At 43.1% G+C, this 22,252-nt stretch overlaps 2 protein-coding genes and 1 long non-coding RNA gene across 5 annotated transcripts; 2 read left to right on the top strand and 1 right to left on the bottom strand.

The window, feature by feature from the left end:
* Positions 1-2,658: 2,658 nt before the first annotated feature.
* On the top strand, positions 2,659-11,572 carry tbxas1 (thromboxane A synthase 1 (platelet)). 2 transcript variants are annotated; one of them, XM_056416910.1, is made up of 14 exons: positions 2,659-2,876; positions 3,109-3,227; positions 3,455-3,548; positions 4,026-4,078; positions 4,192-4,288; positions 4,409-4,525; positions 5,226-5,314; positions 5,406-5,554; positions 5,827-5,957; positions 6,038-6,373; positions 6,463-6,551; positions 6,687-6,824; positions 7,696-7,858; positions 10,018-11,572. In XM_056416910.1, the coding sequence occupies exons 2-14, from the start codon at positions 3,127-3,129 to the stop codon at positions 10,129-10,131; spliced, it is 1,671 nt and encodes a 556-aa protein (XP_056272885.1). In that variant the 5' UTR covers positions 2,659-2,876; positions 3,109-3,126; the 3' UTR covers positions 10,132-11,572. The 2 variants fall into 2 exon arrangements, with proteins under 2 accessions (XP_056272885.1, XP_056272887.1); XM_056416912.1 differs by having other exon boundaries at positions 2,659-2,877; positions 3,106-3,227.
* On the bottom strand, positions 11,573-14,056 carry LOC130195409 (uncharacterized). Its single transcript, XR_008832055.1, has 3 exons — positions 13,950-14,056; positions 13,314-13,446; positions 11,573-12,424 (listed from the first exon to the last, which is right to left on the bottom strand). It is a non-coding gene; the product is annotated as an uncharacterized LOC130195409 (long non-coding RNA).
* A 328-nt stretch (positions 14,057-14,384) lies between these two features.
* On the top strand, positions 14,385-20,750 carry LOC130195402 (protein mono-ADP-ribosyltransferase PARP12-like). Of its 2 annotated transcripts, none has more exons than XM_056416908.1 (11): positions 14,385-14,780; positions 15,549-15,684; positions 15,803-16,067; positions 16,169-16,318; positions 16,407-16,596; positions 16,716-16,884; positions 17,062-17,297; positions 17,421-17,508; positions 18,679-18,809; positions 19,543-19,694; positions 19,871-20,750. In XM_056416908.1, the coding sequence occupies exons 1-11, from the start codon at positions 14,461-14,463 to the stop codon at positions 20,122-20,124; spliced, it is 2,091 nt and encodes a 696-aa protein (XP_056272883.1). In that variant the 5' UTR covers positions 14,385-14,460; the 3' UTR covers positions 20,125-20,750. The 2 variants fall into 2 exon arrangements, with proteins under 2 accessions (XP_056272883.1, XP_056272882.1); XM_056416907.1 differs by having other exon boundaries at positions 16,407-16,602.
* Positions 20,751-22,252: the final 1,502 nt, after the last annotated feature.

The following is a 22,252-nucleotide window of genomic DNA, read 5'->3' as shown; positions in this document are numbered from 1 at the left end:
CAAACTGCATTCAACCATACGTCAAACTTTGACACCCTCTCAGTGGCAGGACTCCGAGAGGAAGGGGAGAGAGCTCCTCATGTTGGTTCATTACAGGCTCCCGGTGCCCTCTGGCGGTCCTCGGAGCCGAGGATACCCAACACCCTGTTTCTTCCCCGGCTAGTCCCTCTATTATTAGCTTAGTGCCGCTCCAGCTCCTATTGTTATTCCTGCCTGGCTGCATGCTGCTCAAAGGATGTCACATGTTAATCAGACCAGAAATATTGTGCATCTCAGCTTTAGGAGAATGAACTTCCAGAGAAAGTCTCCTCTAAATCTAGATGTCCTCCTCTTGAATTATTTCTTTCTGTGAGTTCCAATACCCATACTACCATGCATACTACCATGCACATTATTGTGCCAGAAACAGATTTAGTAAGTCCCAATCATAAGCAGCATGTCCAATGCAGAATACCAAAAATACAGACAGACCGACTGCATCCGGTCACATTGTGTCGTATGCAAACAAGCGTGCTTCTCTGGCAATTATGACCCAAAATACTAATATATTCGAGCAAGAAGGTCAAAGTTATGAAGAAGTAGCATGTCCCAATTGAACACAACAGTGTGCACTTTGTCAGGGCAGCTTTAATATGTGGGGGGAATAAAAAATAAAAGTCTGTTATTTGCAACACAGTTTTAATCATTGTGGATCTCTTGGTCCTCTTCTCTGGCTGTCTATGATCTCCTAGAAGAGGATCAATCATTGATGTCAAAGGTAAACAGCTCTCTTGCTCCCCTCTTAGGCCGCGCAACAGCTTGCATTCAGTTATCTGTGAACTGTGTCACTGTTGGAGCCTTTGGAAGCAGAGTGTGTATTCATTTGTTAGCTGAACTGATGTGTGCATATATCACCACAGAGGTCCACACGCTCTGTACGCCGTTACATGCCTCTATCTCACGTCTTGTACACACACACACATACACACACACACACAAGCAAAAGTGTAGAGTCAGCATTGTGTAACACCTCAGAGGATTGTCATTGAGTCTGCATAACTAGGACACCATGTCATCTGAAATCAAACAGCCCAGTTGCCCTGGTGATCAATCACTTTTCCCAGAAGTCAAACCCAAGCTGTGCGTCCATATATACGAGAGGTATGTCACTGAGAGAGAGGCACAGCTTGCTGACTTTGGTTGGCCTTAAAAAACACATTTTGTCTTTGTGTGTGCAAAATTAAATGTTAAGGGGGATGAAACACAGAGTTGTTGCTCTAGTAATTGCCTTCTTCATGCTGAGACACTTTTGGAGTGGTTTACCCTTTTCTCAGTGACAGTTTGGGCCGAATATGCCAAGGGTCTCCACATTTTTCTCAGAAGTGGTTGAACAGGGAGTCATAAAGGCCACATTGACTGCAAGTGACATTTATTAATACAGATGTTTTATTAATTTTGCATACAGAAGACATTGAGCAATTTGTGCTCCTTGCTTCAGTCCATAGATCACGTGGTGTTGACTGCCCTCTACAGGCCACTTCGAAGTACTGCAACTATCTGCCCAGTGGTTTTATTACAGTGGGACAAAAAACATCTAGATTTCTACAGATCAAATTTAGGCCGTTTTCATTGAAGAGATGATACATAATGGAATAATAATAATAATAATAATAATAACAATAATAATATGTATTCAATGTAACAGTTCCCTTGGTTTGTTATCTTTCCTTTATCCTATTTATAGCAGTATCCAATAACATCAGCATGCTTCTAAACAAAGTTTTGGGTCAACAGAAGTGCTGAACTTCCTACATCTCACAGTTTTGCCAGCGTTGGAACAGGAAGCCTTGGCATCTCGCCAGCATTCATAGGGATCCAGAGAAAGCAGGAGGAATTCCCGATCCAGCGGGAAGAGGACTGGAGAGAAAGGTGCAGGTCAGGGGCATATTATACAATATAATATATCGGGAGTTGTTAACACATTTTTTTTGCTTACATTTAGCTTTACTTGAGGCAAATAAAAGTGAATAACAGTTAGAAACGGTCTCCACGGTGCTGGAGCTTGGAGGCTTTAGTTGAAGGCCTAAATCTATTTCACATCAAGGCCAGCGGATCGTCTGTAACACTCAGCCTCTTTCTCGTCTTTCTGGGTCTTTTCGTCTGCATCTTTTAATCTCCTGTTGTTTTGTGACAGGAGAGGAAATCCTCATTTATTCCTGATGACCTGAGTCAGCGTTTATCAACTGTTTCAAAACAGGAAAGTGGATTTTACTCACCCCAAATTTCTCAGTAAAAAAAATATATTCAACCTCAAAGGTGGGATTCGTCCCGTTTCTCTTGATGACCTCATTCATTTTCCTTCAAGGAGAACATCCCATTATCAGTTTAGAACTGGATTGGCATGTTACCTTTGCCATTGGCCCCATGGACACCACACATCCTCCAGTCAAAGTCCTGCTCACAGATGGCCTCAATCGGGGACTCATCTGTCAGGTGAATGTGAAGACATGCGACTTCAGCAGAACATCCGTGCTACTGTCTCCCTCTGCAATATTGACATGGTACTATGTGATGGATTTGATCCATTTGTATTGTATTTAAACTATCTAGTCATGCCCCTCCCATCCGCTAGGTGGCAGTATGCACCTCGGGCCTCCTCGTAGCTGCGACCTGCTGACAGCGCGTCCTGGTAATATTGACAAGTGCAGAGTGTCCGAGGGAAGCGCGCACGGGTCTTGCTTTACCGGGGTAACGACTCCAGATGTAATAAGACTCTCTGACATGACACATGCACATCGTATTCATCTCGATATAGACATGAAGAGATACACGAGGGACGCCTGACAGCCTGCGCCGTGTTGTTGCAGCATCGCAGCTGACCTGCAGCTGACCTCCAGGTGAGACACGCAGTTCAACTTGAACCAAGATGGGACACACGTTGGAGACGGCGTGCTTTACGCATTGTTGACGTGGATGATCCGTTAACCTGCGGCTGTTAATGTTTCCTCAGTGCACTCACCTTCCTAAATTACGGAGATCATTAACTTTTACTCGTGACTGCGTCATATGAATCTTTTCAGCAGCTTTTACACTGACCCCATTTCATTTGTGTTGGTGTAATGCTGGCAGCGGAGACGTGTCTACGTGATGGAGACTTTAGTGGAGGTCCTCGATGTCTTCCACATCAGGGCCAGTGGCTCGTCTGTGACGCTCAGCCTCCTCCTCGTCTTTCTGGCTCTTCTCTACTGGTGGGTACAACACTACATCCCCATGTGTGAAGCTGTGTTGACTTATGTTGTCTTTGAATATAAAGCACACGCTCGGGGTGAACTCAGATGTTCATAACAATCCTCAGTCATCAGATCTGATGTTTGCTGGTCTGCATGTTGAGTTTCTGATAGTATTTTATGTGAAAGGAACATCTCACGGTTTCCTAACTGCTGTTTACTACCCTGCTTCTCTCTCTGTCCTCAAGGTATTCGATGTACCCCTTTTCAGTCCTTTCTCGATGTGGAATCAAACATCCAAAGCCAATACCGTTCTTGGGCAACCTGTTAATGTTTCGCCAGGTAAGATATTGCTGCAATCTACATCAAACTAGAATTCACCTCTTCTGTTTTTTGTTATCTTTAAGACGTTGTAGCTACTGAAGTGAGAACATCTTACTTCAGCTTGGTTGTACAGGAATGCACTGAACCTCATGTACGTGCTGTGAGAGCAGAAGAAAACACATTCAGCAGGTTGAATTGGAAACCTCTTGGTGAGGTAAAGTTCCAGATGTGTCTCTGCACAGCAGATCCTGATGTGATGTAGTCGTCAAACAAGGTGGCCGTGGCCGTGGCCCCTGTAGCTCGTTCCAGTATCTTGAAAGGAGGCTTTTGATAGCATAACAACAACCTGCATATATGCAGCTCCCAGAGTCATCAAGCTGGTTGACTGTTAGCTTGTTCTATGATTTACATGAAAACACAACAAGCATGAAGATATCCTCTAATTCCTTTCTGATGTTTTGGGATATTATTGTTAATATGTTGGGTTTTTTTCAGGGTTTTTTCACCCCTCTCAGTGATATCATAAAGACACATGGCAGAGTTTGTGGGTAAGTAGATTGGGTATCTGATGTTGTGAACATTGTATTGGTTTAATTATTCCATATTGTAAAATCAAATAGACACTTTAGCAGCACTAAGATTGCCGGCCGCACCTTTTTAGGTACTATTTGGGCCGGAAACCGGTGGTGGTGATAGCGGACCCTGACATGCTGAGACAGGTGTTGGTCAGGGACTTCAGCAGCTTCACAAACCGATTGGTAAGGTCACCAACCCAAACATGCACCTGCACACTCTGTGCTCGCTCATGTTTTCAGTGGAAGCCCCACTGATGCAATGATAACAGACGTCTGCGTTCCCTCTCCTGTGTCTCCGGGCAGACTCTTCGCTTCGCGACCAAGCCCATGACGGACTGTCTGCTCATGCTGAGAGACGAGCAGTGGAAGCGAGTGCGGAGCATCCTGACCCCGTCGTTCAGCTCCGCCAAGATGAAGGAGGTGAGACACGAGGGGCTGCCAATTAAAATCAGCCGGTTTTAATTACGACGAATGTTATTTTGACGTCTTAAAATGTGACAATTAGAAAAGCAGATGCAAGATCGACCATACGGGCATTTGATGGAACATTTTCTGTCTAATAAGTGAGTGTCTGTCACAGATGGATGGTTCAGAAGTGTGGAGATGGATGATAACGTATTGTTAAATTGTCAAATTTTAACATTATTTTAATGAATTAAAAGTTTTTTATCAAACTCCAATTTGCTGTAACTTTTGAGGGGGGTATTTCGGTGGCCCGGTTCTGCTGATAAACATGTCTAATAAAGTTATAGTGGGGATTTCAACTGTAGTAAATACCAAACATTGTGGAGACGGCTTTACAGTCCAGGTGCGAGAACAGAGCGGACCTGAAGGGCTCTTTTTTTATCTTCAATGGGGCCCGGTTTCCAAGGCGTGTTGAGTTCACTGTCCATTTGTAAAGTGGGAAATCTTTTCATTTCAAAACGCAGTTCTGACTTTTGGAGAGTCTCTCATGACGTTCTGTCTTGTCTTCAATAATAACTCAACATATTCAATCTTTACAGTTCAATTTAAATGACCTCATTGCATTTTTGAGGTATTTCGGGTCTACTTTTGTGTATGTCCTTCTCCAGAAACTCTCAGCGCCGTGACGAGTGTCTCTGTCTTTTTATGTTCCTAGATGGTTCCTCTCATCAACACAGCCACCGATGCCCTGATGAGGAATCTGAATGTCTCCGCTGAGTCAGGAGAGGCCTTTGACATCCACAAGTAATCAGACAAAATGAACACAAGTCTGTTCGTGTCCCGGTGTAGTTTCCCCTCCTCATGTGTGTGTGTGTGTGTGTGTGTGTGTTTGCAGGTGTTTTGGCTGCTTCACCATGGACGTTATTGCCAGCGTGGCATTTGCAACTCAGTTGGACTCTCAGAACAACCCGGACGAGCCGTTTGTCCGCCATGCACAGACGTTCTTCTCCTTTTCCTTCTTCAGGCCCATCGTGCTATTTTTCAGTCAGTCCAATCTGTTATTTAAGAGTATAAATTATCACATTTAAGACATTACAGGATTACAATGAAGGAGAAACAGTCAAATGTTATTTCAACATAATCTAGAAACGGGAGGGGTTTACCATCTGTGAAATATGTATGTTGCAGAGTAATTTATTGGACAATGAATGTAAAGAGAATGTAGCTTCATATATAAATAAAAAATCTTTTTATATTTAACATTTAAAAGACATGCATTTGCACTCATGTTTAAGTTAACTGGTTTGTGCGTCTAGTGGCGTTTCCGTTCATCGCGGCTCCTCTGGCGAGACTCGTCCCCAACAAGAGACGAGACACGATGAATCAGTTCTTCATCAACAGCATTCAGAAGATCATGAAGCAGAGGGAGGAGCAGCCTGCAGAGCAGGTGAACATCTAATCAGCAGGAATACAGCTCAACTTCTATTTTCCCATCCTTTTTTTGCCATGTTTTGTTGTTGCATGCAGCGGCGTCGGGACTTCCTTCAGCTGATGTTGGACGCTCGAACCAGCAAGGAGTGCGTGTCTCTGGAACACTTTGACGCGGGAAATCCCGCCGGCGATCCGCAGTCTGAACCGTCGGCCTCGGATCTGGTCGACCGGCTTCCCCCACAGGAGCCCTCCTCCAGGCGGCCCAAAAAGATGATAACTGAGGATGAGATCGTGGGCCAGGCGTTTGTCTTCCTGCTCGCGGGCTACGAAACCAGCAGCAGCGCGTTGGCCTTCACCTGCTACCTCCTGGCCATCCACCCGGAATGTCAATGCAAAGTTCAGCAAGAGGTGGATGAGTTCTACACCAAACACGTGAGTGTGATCTCTACTCACAACGTACTTTCTTAGTTCTGGACAGTTTGAATTCAGTGCACACTGTTTATTTTCCCTTCTTGTTACAGAAGTCAACAGATTACACAAATGTGCAGGAGCTGAAGTATTTAGATATGGTTTTAAGTGAAACATTGCGCCTCTACCCTCCTGGATTCAGGTACACGAACAACATTAAATGAACACAACAGGTGTATTTTTTTATTTATTAGAATGTACTACAGTCACAAAAAGCACATTCAGAAGGAACAAATGAGTTCTCAAACATACAACCATGGCATCATTCCCCTCCAAGGTTTGGCAGAGACATCGACCAGGACTGCCTGCTGAACGGACAATTCCTCCCCAAAGGAGCGACGCTGGAGGTCCCGGTGGGCTTCCTCCACTACGACCCGGAGCATTGGCCGGAGCCCGAGAGGTTCATCCCTGAGCGGTAGGAGACTGCTCTCAGGCCGACTGACGTGCCTCTGCTTTGTGTTTCATTAGACTTTTGCATTTAGCAGATGGCTCGACTGGATTTGCTGACAAAATTAATTCATGAATAATGTATTTCATGTGTCTGCCGACCCCTGCAGTTACTGAAAAGTGGTTCACGACAGCCATTTAAAGTATTGATTTGTTTTCAATACTGTGTCGCATAATTTAAAGCTAAATATTATAACGGCTCAAAAAACAAAAAATCTCCACAAAAAAAAGAAATATGATATGATTTCATATAATCCTTTTTCACAGAAGTGTTATAACATGTCACAGTAGGAAAACCACAAATGTAAACTAGAACGGGCACTCGGTAGATCGCATACCTTCGCATATCACAAGATTGGGCATTGAATTATGAACATGTTGGCATTAAATGGATATAAATTGACCGCGCAATGGTAAAAAGAAGATTTTGACCTTTTCATGACCTTGACCTTTGACTCGATCAATCCTAATCAAATGGTCCCCGGATAATAACCAATCATCCCACAAAATTTCATGCGATTCGGTTTGATACTTTTTGACTTATGCGAATAACACGCACACATACAAATACACGGCGATCAAAACATTACCTTCCGCATTTTCAATGCGAAGGTAACAATAAGACTTTAGCTGCTTCAGTGTGATGGCGTTAACGTCACCAGTACATTGTAGCAGCTTGACTTGGTGTCTGTGTACTTATTGCGTTGCCTGTCGGTGTGTTGAGCACCGCGGGACCTTCTTCTGTCACACATGTCGAGTGGTGAAGGTAGTTAAGTCGCTGTCCTGTGCTGAAGGAAACCGATTATCTAGCCGACCCTTCTGTCCTGCTTTTAAACCAGATTCACGCCGGAGGCCAAGGCCGGTCGGCATCCGTTCGTTTACCTGCCGTTCGGGGCCGGCCCCCGTAACTGCGTGGGCATGAGGCTCGCTCAGCTGGAAATCAAAATGGCTCTCGTGCGTCTGTTCCGCAAGTTCATCATCGTGGCCTGCTCCGAGACCGAGGTGGGTGGACACTTTAAAACACGAAAGACAATCTGTCTCACACTACTGGCGTCTTAGGAATGAGTCGTACACACAGAAGATCCATTTTGACAAAAAAACTAGTCAAGGTATTAAGAGACTGCTTTTTTTCCACAAATCAACCAATGATTTATGCTGTAGTTCAGGGTGGGTCTCTTCTATTGATACGTGGTTATGAATGTAGCACCCCAACACTCTAGTACACTGGGTCTAACCTTTTTTCAGTGATGTACGCCCCGTGAAGTATTTTTTCAGCCAAGTACCTCCTAACCAGCCATTTTTGGTTGAATACACAGCGCTGTGCCATCAGTGTCTGATTTAATATAGAATATATACAATTCTGTTCATGTACTTACACTTATATTCTATTTTTAAATGATTTTTTGAATGGATGCTCATTTTAAATATATGTTTTACAAATCTCACGGACCCCCTGGAGTGCCTTCACTTACCCTCAGGGGTGCACGTGCCACCATTTGAGAACCACTACTCTAGTAGATCCATGTTAAATATTTCAACAGGAATGATGGGGTGTTTGGGTTTGTTTCTTAAAGTAGCTAACACGTAGATTTACCTGTATTTGGTGGAATTTATATTACCCTGTTTATAATAATAAAAACTCTCCAATTTAGCAACTCGTGAACTAAGAAATATAGCAGCTTGATTTCATTCTCTTTTAAATGCTCATCTCACTTAACCACTGTAGTTGCAGCACAATGTCCCCACCCCCTTATTATTTATTTAGATAACTTAAACAAGTTACTTCTTTTTTATGACTAAAATCTCTCATTTAACCACTTCTTAAATTAAATTACTTTCAGGTTAATTACCATATCGAGTTATTTCATATAACTTCAGAACCAACTTGTTTTATTGGTCTACTTTTTCCACAGGGCGACATGAACATAATCCATTAAGAATATATATATTAGGGCTGTGAAACGATTACAATTTTTAATCGGGTTAATCACAGGTTTTTGTGGATTAATCATGATTAATCACATATTACCGATATTCTCGGTATATTTTGTGAGAACATAGAGATTTATGACAAAAGACGGATATATACATTTATACATTCTTCTATACAATGGTGCTGCAACTCAGCAGTTATTTAGCAGTTTTCTTCCATATGGAACATTAATACATCTTCATCTTAAACAGAATGTTTAACCCTCCTGTTACCTTTCGGGTCAATTTGACCCCATTCAATGTTTAATGTCGGTGTTCTTTGGGGTCAATTTGACCCCAGGCTGTTTTTCACTGTGTCAAACATATAAGAAATATCAACTTTTTTATTTATTTAAAGGGCTATTTAGGTTGTCAACAAATAAAGTACCTCACACTTAAACTTGGGAAGCAATATTAATTCTAATAATTTTCTGGAGGTTTTAATTGCTGGGGTCAAATTGACCCCGAGGGTAAAATATGTTAGTAAATGTAAAGGTAACAGGAGGGTTAAACAGAACATTTTTCTCTTGTTTGTCAACCATTAACTCCATCATGATACAATCTAAAGGTGGACAGATTGACAAGTGACTTTTTTTTTGCTCGGTCCCGATGCGCGCGCACGGAGCTCTGTGGCGCGACGGAGATCGATAAGTGTTAACGCAACGCGAAGAGACAGAAATGACATGCTGCTGTGGAGATACGATCAACAACAGACGTTTAGTTTAATAAAAGAACAAAGACGTGCTATAGAGAACATGTCAGGGGCGGGCCAATCTTTTAATGTCATGCGATCTACCGACACTACGCGCGATCGACTGGCAGGTCGCGATCGACGTGTTGAGACCCTGATCTACAGGAAGTAAAAGTCGTAACAAGGTTTCCGTAGGTGAACCTGCGGAAGGATCATTACCGATGAACAGACCGTCTGCATGAGAGCGGACAGAGTTCAGATTGAAGTGGTGGATTGGAAGCTCATTTTGCAAGTGACTTTTTTTTCGTCCCGACGACCAACAACAGACGGATTGGAAGCTCATTCTGCGCATGCGTTAAATACGTTAATAAAAAATAACTAGTTAAACCTGTAATTGAATTAACTGAGTTAACGCGTTATTTTTCACAGCACTAATATATATATATATATATATATGGAATAAGTTGCTTTTACATATATTTTTCTTTCCTCTGTGCAGGTTCCTCTTGAGTTGAAGTCGTCGAGCACTCTAGGACCCAAAAACGGCATATTTGTGAAGATTCAACGTAGGGACCCGACAGAAGGTCACGAGAATTCTTCGCCAGACAAGTAGAAACTGACGAAGACGAGTCCTATGAAGTGATGAAGCCTTCTGCGGGGCCATGTTGTTAAGGATCTGTTCCTTTTGAAACGTGATTCGGAGGGAACGATATGCCTCAAACAAAGTGCTCGTCTTGTGCTTTTCTTCTTGGCAAGCGAGCTGGAGAATGGAGGGATGAGGAGACCAGAGTAAAGAGAGAGGAGTGAATAAAGGAATACAACTGTGCCTGTTGGAGCTATTTATTTGACACTAGTATTTAGTTATTTTATTGAAAAGTAATATTGTTAATCATTGCTTATTTGGGTTGGATATTTTGATAAGTTAGAATGGCTTTTTCACATGATAGTTTTAGTTGAATTCATTGTCATTGTTTAAATATATTTTTTATTTTTATTGTCTCACTAATTGTGTAACACTGTGGGCACCTGTGATTATATAGGTACAGGACCAGCATGCACTGGGGTGGTCTATGTTTTTTTTTTTTACCAGCACATGAGAGGCAGTGTCAACAGTTGTGTTTGTTCTTTCTGTTTGTTTGCTTGTTTGTTTAGTAAATAAATGATCAGAGTAATGGAAAACAGAAATGGACATTAGTTTCTTTTGGCTGCGTCAATTACAAAACCCCCATTTATAGTTGTGATTGATTTATTGCACACATGGCCACTACAGTGCCTGTAACCATATTGATTCATTTTTTTTATAGATTTTGCGCAGGTGTCATGAAAAGGTTATTTAGGGAGAAGCATATTATCCATTCACTGTCGATCAAATCTATCACCTGACCCTCAAGGTTTGCACATTCCTTCATTTAATGGCAGTCTGTTGACGGTGCTGCCATCTTCACCACGGCGTCCTCCTGTTTCACGATGCCACAGTGAGGTCATGTGTCTGATAATCTCCCCAGATGAAAGCTGCTATTTCAGAGTGAAAACAAGTTGTTTTGTGAAATGAAATCATGTTGTCTTTTATTCCTGATGAGTCAGCGTTTATCACAAGTCTCAAAACAGGAAAGTGGACTTTACTCGCCCAAAGTTTCTCAGTAAAAACTTAAGTCAACCTCAAAAGGTTGGAGTAAAAGCATTTTATCCTATTTCTCTTGACGTCATTAATTTTCCTTCAAGGAGAACATCTACAGCAAGGAGACACAGACACACACACAGCTATTCATCAGGCGGGGGGATACGTCTTACTTTACTCTGAGAGGCTTGTATTAAATTGCAGCTCTGCACTAATTGAAATTGTTAATTTATACATTAAGAGTGATTTACTGATGGTTAATTCAAATGTATCTAATGAAAGAAAATGTATATTTCACCAGCTGTGATTCAAATGTGCCTGTTTGAAGGATCTGCACTTACAATGGGTCAAAGGTCACTTGTGTGGAACTAAACGTGTGCTGATGAGATTTCTCTGTTCTATTGTTATTCAATACCAGTAAAAAGTCACCTGTTAATTGATGTTTTTCTTCTCTACTTTATTTATAGCATTTTAACAAACAAATACAGTATAATTTGAACAGAAACTTACATTTACTCAATGTCCCTATAGTGTTATATGCTAGGAGGAAATACTTAGCTATTGTTACCAAATATGATATTTTTAATTTGTTTTCCAGTCCTGCTCTTGAGACCCAACAGTAATTCATTTGGACTATACATATTGATATTATTGTTTTTATTTGGGTCCTCTGCAGTTTCCTCAGTGGGCAGATGGAATAGTTTAATCTGTGATTTTGCTCAGCTAATATTCAACAAGTAGTGTAATACACTGTAATATACATATTACAACCAGTTCATTCCATATCTGAACACCAGATTATATGTGCCCCTCATTAACTATTATTTACTCCATTAATGACCTGCAGCAAAGGTTTGGTCAAGGAAAAGCATAATTTCACAAATTGATCAAGACACTAACAATCGCACAAAGTAACCCCCTCTACACGTCTAGTCTTCAGAGAATAACATAACATTATCAGTAAATAAAACGACTACTTGTCCTTCAACTAAAGAAACAAAACCCACTAATCCCAGTCAAAGTGAAGTGCACCCCATAATAAGTTTGACAGTCAGCATTGTAACTCATGAGTAGTCGATGAGATACTCTGGATAGATCTGTTGTTTCTCAAAGACAACATAGATGCTGGGGTTGCTCTCGCTGTCCACACAACTGTCGTAGAGGGTTTTGCCGTTTCCTTTTGGGGGGGGGCCGGACATACGTGCTCCTCCCCTCGGTGAACTCCCCCACCAGGACCAGAAAATCACGGGGGGTGTGAGGGCCGCACAGAATATTGATCAAATAATGGCTACAAATGAAAAACAGTCATGTATATTTCCACAGGTAAACAGTCACACACGAAAATGCGTCGGTATTGTGTGGCAAAAGTGTTGCGAACAAGCATCTCTATAAACATGTTTCAAAGTGTAAATATCCGCTCAAGGTAACCAGTTGTTTCAGATCCCTTCAACCAAACTGTTCCCATGAAAACATAAGAAATGTGACTTAATGGATCAATATATAAATTACTTGAGCTGAAACTAATATCTGGTGGCGCAGCGCACAGACTGCGCGTCTTTGAGTCCAGTCTCCTTTTGCGTGAAAGAGATCGAAACCAGGTCGGGCGATCTTTTTTTTCTTCTTTTTTTCGAAAATGTATTTCTTCATCCGTGGCTTTGATGCACTGCTCACTTATACAATCGTAATCGCCGAAATGGATATGAACGGTGGCTTGACGATCTCCAGCAATATGTTTGTGAATGTGTGACGAATCTGGTGAGCGAGACAGAGCCCCGCTGCAGATGTGAAGAGAACACAACGCACACGCAGGGAAACCAGTAGGTCTGAAAACCAGTAGGGTAACACCGGCAACCAACACGGGTGCGGAACATAAAGATGTAACAATACAGGTTTGGTTGAGGCAACAGTGAAACTCAATGGCTCTGGGTTGGATGTCTCAATGTATAAAAGAGGCGTGTCCGTCAGTTTTATTTTTTCTTACCAAGCTATACTGATTTGCAGGCAGTCTTGCGGGCCATCGTTAAACTCAAACGGGCCGCTAGTTGAATAGGCCTGATCTACATACTGTTTTCTGTTTGTGCTGAGTGAGCATGTTCTGCCATCCTGTTGCTGCCTGTTCCTTTTCAGTGGGCACTGAGTTGTGTATGTATAAAGCACCCGGTCTTGGGTGCACTTACCCCACCCTCGAGGTTGGAGGCTCCTGCCCCCGGACCGTCTCCCCCAGCCTTGGACACCAGGTCTCGAGGATCAATGCGACCGATGAAGCGCTCACACATGTCGATCTCTGCAAATAGGGCTGTGTTGGAACATCTTGGGTGGGAGGGAACAACAACAACGTATACATCAGATTAAGAAAATGTTTGAAGCTGAAAAGTGAACCTAATTTAAATGTCAAATATATTCACTCACTCCTGATATTTTTTCTAGGGAAACAGGAGCTTGCCTTATTGTGTAAATTAGTTGGTAGTGTTAATATTAAAACACAAAACACCACCACAAATTTGCTGAAGTATAGCTGCTTTTCAACCTTTCACATGGAGGGGGGGGGGGGGTGTCATGTGACCTGGTTTAATTTAAAGGATGGTGATCTAACTAATGGCTCTAGGATCTAGCGTTAGTTCGTGATTTGTGATTTAACTAGTATCTGACATGTATCTTCTGTACTGCTCGTTTACCAAAGTGCTCAACAGCACGAGTGTCGGCTAACAGTTCGCTAGTTTAGTGTTAGCAGGTTGCAGTAACGCTAAGCTAACGAATCAGTCTTTAGCTGAACACACGTTACGGCTGAGCGACACACGGTTTATTTTCATTACTTCAGTTGTTCGACTTGGTCGTGGAGGAGTTCTTGTTGTTCTTGTTGGACTTCATTCTTTTGTTCTTCTACCAACGAAAGCTCATCCTCCATGGTTGCGAAGGTACACTGAAACTCTTGCTGCGGTTGCTAGGGCTCGTGTTGCCTTCAAGTGCTGTTGTACCTCTGTAATTCAGCACGCGTTGCCTTCACTTGCTCCGTAAAAAATGATTTAAATCACCTTATTTGTGTTGACTGTCTCTTGTTGCTATTAGATGTGAATGTTGCTTCTAAAAATCCTACGGAAACGTTGGCTTAAACCGTACAAACTAATTAAAACATAAATCACAGCTTGTTCTCTTCCACTTGCTTCTAAATGACGCCACACACACGCACACGCACGCACGCAAACACACGCACACACTCTTTTTTAAGTTGCAGTTTCATTTCCCTGTGGTCGGGCGTCGCTCTTCCCGTTTAGTCGAGTCCACTCGACAACAGCCGAGTTGTCTTTGAGCGGAACTCCTTGCAGGATGGCTTCAAACATCTCCAACTTTGTCACCAAGACCCTGTGCGACCACCAGGGGAGTTTGGACTTCAAGCGGCTGGAGGAGGAGATCGGAAAGTATGTCACTGTCTCGGACGCGGTCCTGCGGCGCGTCCTGTTCGACGACGCTAAGGTAGCCATCCAGGGAGGCCGGCAGGAGGCCGCCGGGGGAGCACTGCTCAGCCCGGACAGTCTGCTGGTGGCGAAGACCAGCCTGCGGGTCTGCCAGAAGAAACCCGGAGAGTGTGCGCAGTGCGACGGGTTACACCTGTGCAGGCATTACGTGTGCGGAGTCTGCACTTTCGGGTGAGTAGTGCGAGTTGTATGTACCAATGGAGAAAGTAGTTAACGTTTAAAGGCTTTATTTGTTAAGGCCGCACTCCTGGATGAAAAGTAGGCCACACAAACTGTCTCTAGAGAGAACGGAGGACAATGACGTTTGACACTTTAAAGACGCACGCGCACACACGCGCACAGGTGTTTTCGCTTTTATTTCCTGATTAACGTGAGAGCTCCTCTGGACTATCTGGGCGTGCACTCCTCTCCGTTTGGTGGCCACTTGTATGTCTATAGTCTTGTTTGTTTTACTGAACTTCCCTACACGCCACACATTTGAAGAAAGATGTCAATACAAGCAGGAAGTGGTGACGTGTATTGAGATATTTATTAAGGAAAGGCGTCACATGCGGGCCTCCTGCGCAGAACAACACACACTTAGACAAAGACTGTCCACGCCTGCTTCTCTGTAAGATAATTAAAAAAGCTTGGCTTTTATTAAGTGTTATTCCTTGGACCAGCAGATGGCAGAAATGCACATCATATTATGACCCTGAATAACTCTAGAGTACTGTAAGTAAACAATTACAAAGCCGTGTGTAGATTGCTGCCTTAAATTCATTTAACCCCTTATGGACTGATGTGGTTTATAGTCCACATTTCACTACGGAAAGTTAAACATTCAATTTGTTCGAGGTTATTCAATCAGACTTTAGAGGCCTCCATATGTACACAGACAAAATGTAAAGATGTATTTGTTCAGTGGTGAATTTTCATAAAAAACGTTCTACCTTTCAGATCCAAGTGTAAAAAGACCCATAGTCTTTCTCATCCACACAACGCAGGGATTTTAAAACAACATGGGCTTCACGATTTGACCGAGAAACAGCTGTTCCAGCTGCTACTGCAGAATGATCCTTCTCTGCTTCCTGAGGTAGGTCGCACTGGTAACCGTGGGAGACAGAGGAGGACATTCACAACCTCTTGATACTGTGTAGAAAGAGATGCACATTTCTGAAGGAAGGGTCAAATAGATATGTACACCCCTCTAGGTCTGCCAACATTACAACAAGGGAAATGGTCAGCACGGCTCCTGCAAGTTCCCCGACTCGTGCACCAAGCTTCACGTCTGCCATCACCATTTCCATGGTGACTGCAAGTTTGGCCCGTCATGTAAGAGATCCCACAGTGTTGACGCGCAAGAAGAAAAGGTTCTCCGAGGAATCAGTCAGGAGAACATTAAAAACCTTCTTGAGATCTACAGAAATAAATTCATCATCCTGGGTCAACATGAGAGACCAGCTGTTCCCGGTAAAGGCAAGGACTTTTTTTTTAATAGAAAATCTTTTAAACTTCATCCTAAATTAGTGACAGTCTGCACAGTAGATTTTTAAAGTGTGTGTGTGTCTTTCCTGCAGTGCTGCCAGAGGTGAGATCCCCGACTCAGCAGCTTTGCCCAAAAACACCTGGATCTGCAACTGGTCCCCCTTTCCCAGCTAAACCCATAAGCGACGCTGACCGGAATGAAATCTGCCTCTTCTTCATTCGCAGACACTGCAGCTTCAACGGTAACTCTGGAGCCACGGCTGCAGTAACTTCTCAACACATCTGTAGATCTACGTGAATCATTGCTTTTATGTTTTGTTTCATTCACAGATAGGTGTGCCCGTGTCCATTGGCACCTGCCTTTCAGATGGCAGGTGTTGGACGGTGATGGTGTGACCTGGAAAGACCTTCCCAAGATGGAAGACATTGAGAAAGCCTACTGCGAGCCGGGGAATGACACAAGCTCCACTGATCCGCTATCGGCCACCATGGCGGTGCTCAGAGACTTGTCTTTTCGAAGGTGCAGGTGAAGAAACGGACACTTCTCTTGCTTATGAAATTATTATAGAGCACGAGATGGTAGTTCAAGCGTTTTGGGGATGAGCCAATTGTTGGTTTACTTCTACTGCTTGCTTTCAGTTCTGAATCCCCCCCCTGCGTTGACTTCATGACAATGACACATGGAGGGTCTCCGGTGCGTCGCCTGTCCACTGTCTCCTCGATCTCGAAGCCCCCTCACTTCATTCTTACGACACAGTGGCTATGGTACTGGAAGGATGACAGCGGGATATGGCTGGAGTTTGGACAGGTCAGTCGGTCCCAATAATGCATCTCCGCGTCTTTGTTCTTACCCCGTTCACCTGTTTGAGTTAACGAGCACATGTTGACTTGCCGCCACTCTTTTTATTTATTGATTTCCCCCATTACATTTCTGGCACATCTTACCATAAACGAATCGCTGTCGGCTCCGTGTACTTTTCCGTAGAGTGATGACGGCGTACCAGCCTCTGTCACTTCCCAAACTCTGGAGAACGTGTACCTGGCCGACAGAGACACAGAGATTCCTTTTGCCGCTGGCAAGCAGCAGTACGTCCTCGACCTAAAGGGTGCAGCGGGAACACAGCAGATGTTTCAGATGAATGTAAAATACAAGACCAAGCGAGAGGTCAGAAGGAGGCCCCGCTTCGTGTCTTCTCAGGATGTGGAGGTGAAGCTGAGCAGGTATTTGTATTTAGTTTTCCATGGAGATATGAAGATGCATTCTAACACTGCTGTTTTGGGGGTCTCTGTGTGTCAAGGGACTTCACAACAAGTCAAACACTTCTTCTGTTTGTCTCCTCGTAGTGCATCGACACACGGGGCCAGTTCCTCCACAGCGGAAAGTTTCCCATCCCACTGGGACACAACTGCTCTACCGGATTTTGGATACAAGGTAAACAAAGCATGTGTTACTGTGTTCCTTTTCTCCCTGTTTCCCCAAAAGAAGTCTTTAAAGTAGTTTTTTGCATGTGTGTCTGTTTACATTTTTTTAATTCAGTCTAAAATTTTCATTTATTTGTTGATCAGTGAGGTTATAAAAACAAAACAAAAAAACATGCTTGTTTAAATATGTGTAGATCAGCTGTTCAATCAGGGTTAGTCCAGACAGGATCACATGCTCTTGCACTCTTAGCAGGGAGGGATAATTTAATTCAGTTTATTTTATACAGCCCAATATCACAAGTTACAAATTTGCCTCAGAGGGCTTTACAATCTGTACACATATGACATCCCTGACCTTTGACCTCACATCAGATCAGGAACATAGACCCAAAACATAGGAAAAAACATTTCACTGGGAAAAAAGGGGAGAAACCTCAACAGAGGAGGATCCCTCTCCAGGATGGACTTAAGAATAGATGACATGTGTCCATGAATGTGACAGAATGAATATGACAGAAATATATGAATGATGAGTCGTAGGCACGGACCACGATCCAGACCTCCACAATCCATGAAACAGAAGGAGGAAGAGATGAGGGGGCGGGTGGCATCAGCAGGGCCTCGGAGGCAGGAGGCCGGCCCACCAGGCAGGAGGCATCACGAAAGAGGCCGGGCCAATGAGGCCGGCCTTTGAGGCAGGAGGCACAGAGAAGGAGGCAAGGCCATTAGAAAGGAGGCCAGGCTAGGGGTAGGATGCAGGGGCAAGGGGTCAGGACCAGCTTCAGACCCAGCCAGGTCCAATGGACCCTATGAGAGGCACAAAGACTCCGGGGAGGAAGCAGAGTTAGTAGTGTGCAATGGAGAGATGTAAATTCATCCAAAAGGAGAGAGAGAAGAGAGGAGCTCAGTGTAACCTGAAACGTCCCCCAGCTGCTTAATTTAGCGTTGTTGAATTTCCCAGGTGACATTTTTGTTTGTCAACCTTCTGTTGTTAATTTCCAATTTTTTGTTTCACACTCTCTCACTTGACCATTCAAAGTCCTCCAGGGCCAAACGACTTCCTCTGCCATTGTCTACACCACACTCTACTTACTATTTCAGTTGTTTTCTCATTTTGAACATTAAACATGAACTCGAGCATTAATGCCCCGTGTATCTGCACCGTGCTCTTGTCTTTCAGCTCGTACCTCTCCCTACATCGGCGATTGAGTACAAAAGGATTGAGAAGCTGTTTAAGCTCACCATGCCCAAGAGTAGACTGAACAGCATCCAGAGGGTCCAGAACCCCTCTCTGTGGAAAGTCTTCCAGTGGTAAATCCAGATGGGCCTTTTGGGCTTGAAGCCACTAACAATATGTGTTATAACACCGCTGAATGCATGAACAAGGTGAAAGGTGTCGCCGCTCTCGTCGCGTTGAACCTGCCGCCAACTATCCCCCGACTCCTCGGCTTACGAGTGAGTTTCAGCTCATTGTTTTTCAAGCCCGCAACTTTACGTTTGGGTTCTCTCAGCGCTCTCGTGGGCATCGGCGTGCTCTAAAAGCTCCGAAGCAGCAGACAGACGGTTGCAGCGTTTAGCAGCTCTCGAGATATTGTTTCTCAGGAGTTGGCAGACCAAGAACAGAGCTTACAGATATACAATTACTCAACGAAACTAAGAACTAACCAGAATGGGCACTCGGTAGAGCGCATACCTTCGCATATCACAAGATTTGGCATTGAATTATGAACATGTTGGCATTAGTTGCATGCCAATTGGATAACAATTGACCGTGCTATGGTAAAAAGAAGATTTTGACCTTTTCATGACCTTGACCTTTGACCCGATTGATCACAAAATATAATCAAATGGTCCCCGGATAATTACCAATCATCCCACCAAATTTCATGCGAATTCGGTTTAATACTTTTTGTGTTATGCGAGTAACACGCATACAAATAAATAAATACACGGGGATCAAAACATTACCTTCCGCATTTTCAATGCAAAGGTAATGAATGATGTGCATGTCCTCACATTCCTGTTTCCTGCATTGCGTGTTCAGGCAGAAAGAGCAGATGAAGGAGAGGAACGGAGCGACGTCTGGGAATGAGGACTACTTGTTCCACGGGACAGACGAGTCCCTGATTGAGGCCATCTGTGAGCAGAACTTTGACTGGAGGATGTGTGGAGTCCATGGCACGTTATATGGCAAAGGTACCACCCAGTCCTATGATGAATACACAAATGTCTTTTCCACTAATGAACCGTCTTATTCCAGGTGCATTCGGCTTTTAGATCCTGATAAAATCGGCGTATTCCCCCACGGCAGCAGAACCGAGCCCCTCCCACTCGCTGTGCGCCCGTGTTAACGCAGTCTCTCTTATTTTTAGGGAGTTACTTTGCCAGAGACGCTTCCTACTCGGACAGATACGCCGCGTCCAAATCCCTGAACAAGATCATGTTTGTGGCTCTGGTCCTGGTGGGGGAGTTCACCGAGGGGATCAGCAGCGATGTCCGGCCCCCCCCAAAAGGAAACGGCAAAACCCTCTACGACAGTTGTGTGGACAGCGAGAGCAACCCCAGCATCTATGTTGTCTTTGAGAAACTACAGATCTATCCAGAGTATCTCATCGACTACTCATGAGTTACAATGCTGATTGTCAAACTTATTATGGGATGCACTTCACTTTGACTGGGATTAGTGGGTTTTGTTTCTTTAGTTCAAGGACAAGTAGTCATTTTATTGACTGATAATGTTATGTTATTCTCTGAAGACTAGACGTGTAGAGGGGGTTACTTTGTGTGATTGTTAGTGTCTTGATGAATTTGTGAAATTATGCTTTTCCTTGACCAAACCTTTGCTGCAGGTCATTAATGAAGTAAATAATAGTTAATGAGGGGCACATATAATCTGGTGTTCAGATTTGGAATGAACTGGTTGTAATATGTATATTACAGTGTATTACACTACTTGTTGAATATTAGCTGAGCAAAATCACAGATTAAATTTTTCCATCTGCCCACTGAGGAAACTGCAGAGGACCCAAATAAAAACAATAATATCAATATGTATAGTCCGAATGAATTACTGTTGGGTCTCAAGAGCAGGACTGGAAAACAAATAAAAAATATCATATTTGGTAACAATAGCTAAGTATTTCCTCCTAGCATATAACACTATAGGGACATTGAGTAAATGTAAGTTTCTGTTCAAATTATACTGTATGTTTGTTAAAATGCTATAAATAAAGTAGAGAAGAAAAACATCAATTAACAGGTGACTTTTTACTGGTATTGAATAACAATAGAACAGAGAAATCTCATCAGCACACGTTTAGTTCCACACAAGTGACCTTTGACCCATTGTAAGTGCAGATCCTTCAAACAGGCACATTTGAATCACAGCTGGTGAAATATACATTTTCTTTCATTAGATACATTTGAATTAACCATCAGTAAATCACTCTTAATGTATAAATTAACAATTACAATTAGTGCAGGGCTTCAATTCAATACAAGCCTCTCAGAGTAAAGTAAGACGTATCCCCCCGCCTGATGAATAGCTGTGTGTGTGTCTGTGTCTCCTTGCTGTAGATGTTCTCCTTGAAGGAAAATGAATGACGTCAAGAGAAACAGGATAAAATGCTTTTACTCCAACCTTTTGAGGTTGACTTAAGTTTTTACTGAGAAACTTTGGGCGAGTAAAGTCCACTTTCCTGTTTTGAGACTTGTGATAAACGCTGACTCATCAGGAATAAAAGACAACATGATGATTTCATATCACGAAACAACTTGTTTTCACTCTGAAATAGCAGCTTTCATCTGGGGAGATTATCAGACACATGACCTCACTGGCATCGTGAAACAGGAGGACGCCGTGGTGAAGATGGCAGCACCGTCAACAGACTGCCATTAAATAAAGGAATGTGCAAACCTTGAGGGTCAGGTGATAGATTTGATCGACAGTGAATGGATAATATGCTTCTCCCTAAATAACCTTTTCATGACACCTGCGCACAATTTATTTTTAAAAAAAAATCAATATGGTTACAGGCACTGTAGTGGCCATGTGTGCAATAAATCAATCACAACTATAAATGGGGGTTTTGTAATTGAGGCAGCCAAAAGAAACTAATGTCCATTTCTGTTTTCCATTACTCTGATCATATATTTACGAAACAAACAAGCAAACAAACAGAAGGAACAAACAAAACTGTTGACACTGCCTCGCATGTGCTGGTAAAAAAAAACATAGAACACCCCAGTGCATGCTGGTCCTATACCTATATAATCATAGGTGCCCACAGTGTTACACGATTAGTGAGACAATCAAAAAACTAAATATATTTAAACAATGAATTCAACTAAAACTATCATGTGAAAAAGCCATTCTAACTTATCAAAATATCCAACCCAAATAAGCAATGATTAACAATGTTACTTTACTCTGGTCTCCTCATCCCTCCATTCTCCAGCTCGCTTGCCAAGAAGAAAAGCACAAGACGAGCACTTTGTTTGAGGCATATCGTTCCCTCCGAATCACGTTTCAAAAGGAACAGATCCTTAACAACATGGCCCCGCAGAAGGCTTCATCACTTAATAGGACTCGTCTTCGTCAGTTTCTACTTGTCTGGCGAAGAATTCTCGTGACCTTCTGTCGGGTCCCTACGTTGAATTTTCACAAATATGCCGTTTTTAGGTCCTAGAGTGCTCGACGACTTCAACTCAAGAGGAACCTGCACAGAGGAAAGAAAAATATATGTAAAAGCAAC

Source organism: Pseudoliparis swirei, chromosome 6 (genome assembly GCF_029220125.1).
Source record: "Pseudoliparis swirei isolate HS2019 ecotype Mariana Trench chromosome 6, NWPU_hadal_v1, whole genome shotgun sequence".
Lineage (NCBI taxonomy): Eukaryota > Metazoa > Chordata > Actinopteri > Perciformes > Liparidae > Pseudoliparis > Pseudoliparis swirei.
The sequence above is the reverse complement of the archived record's forward strand: the minus strand, read 5'-3'. Positions and strand labels throughout refer to the sequence as shown.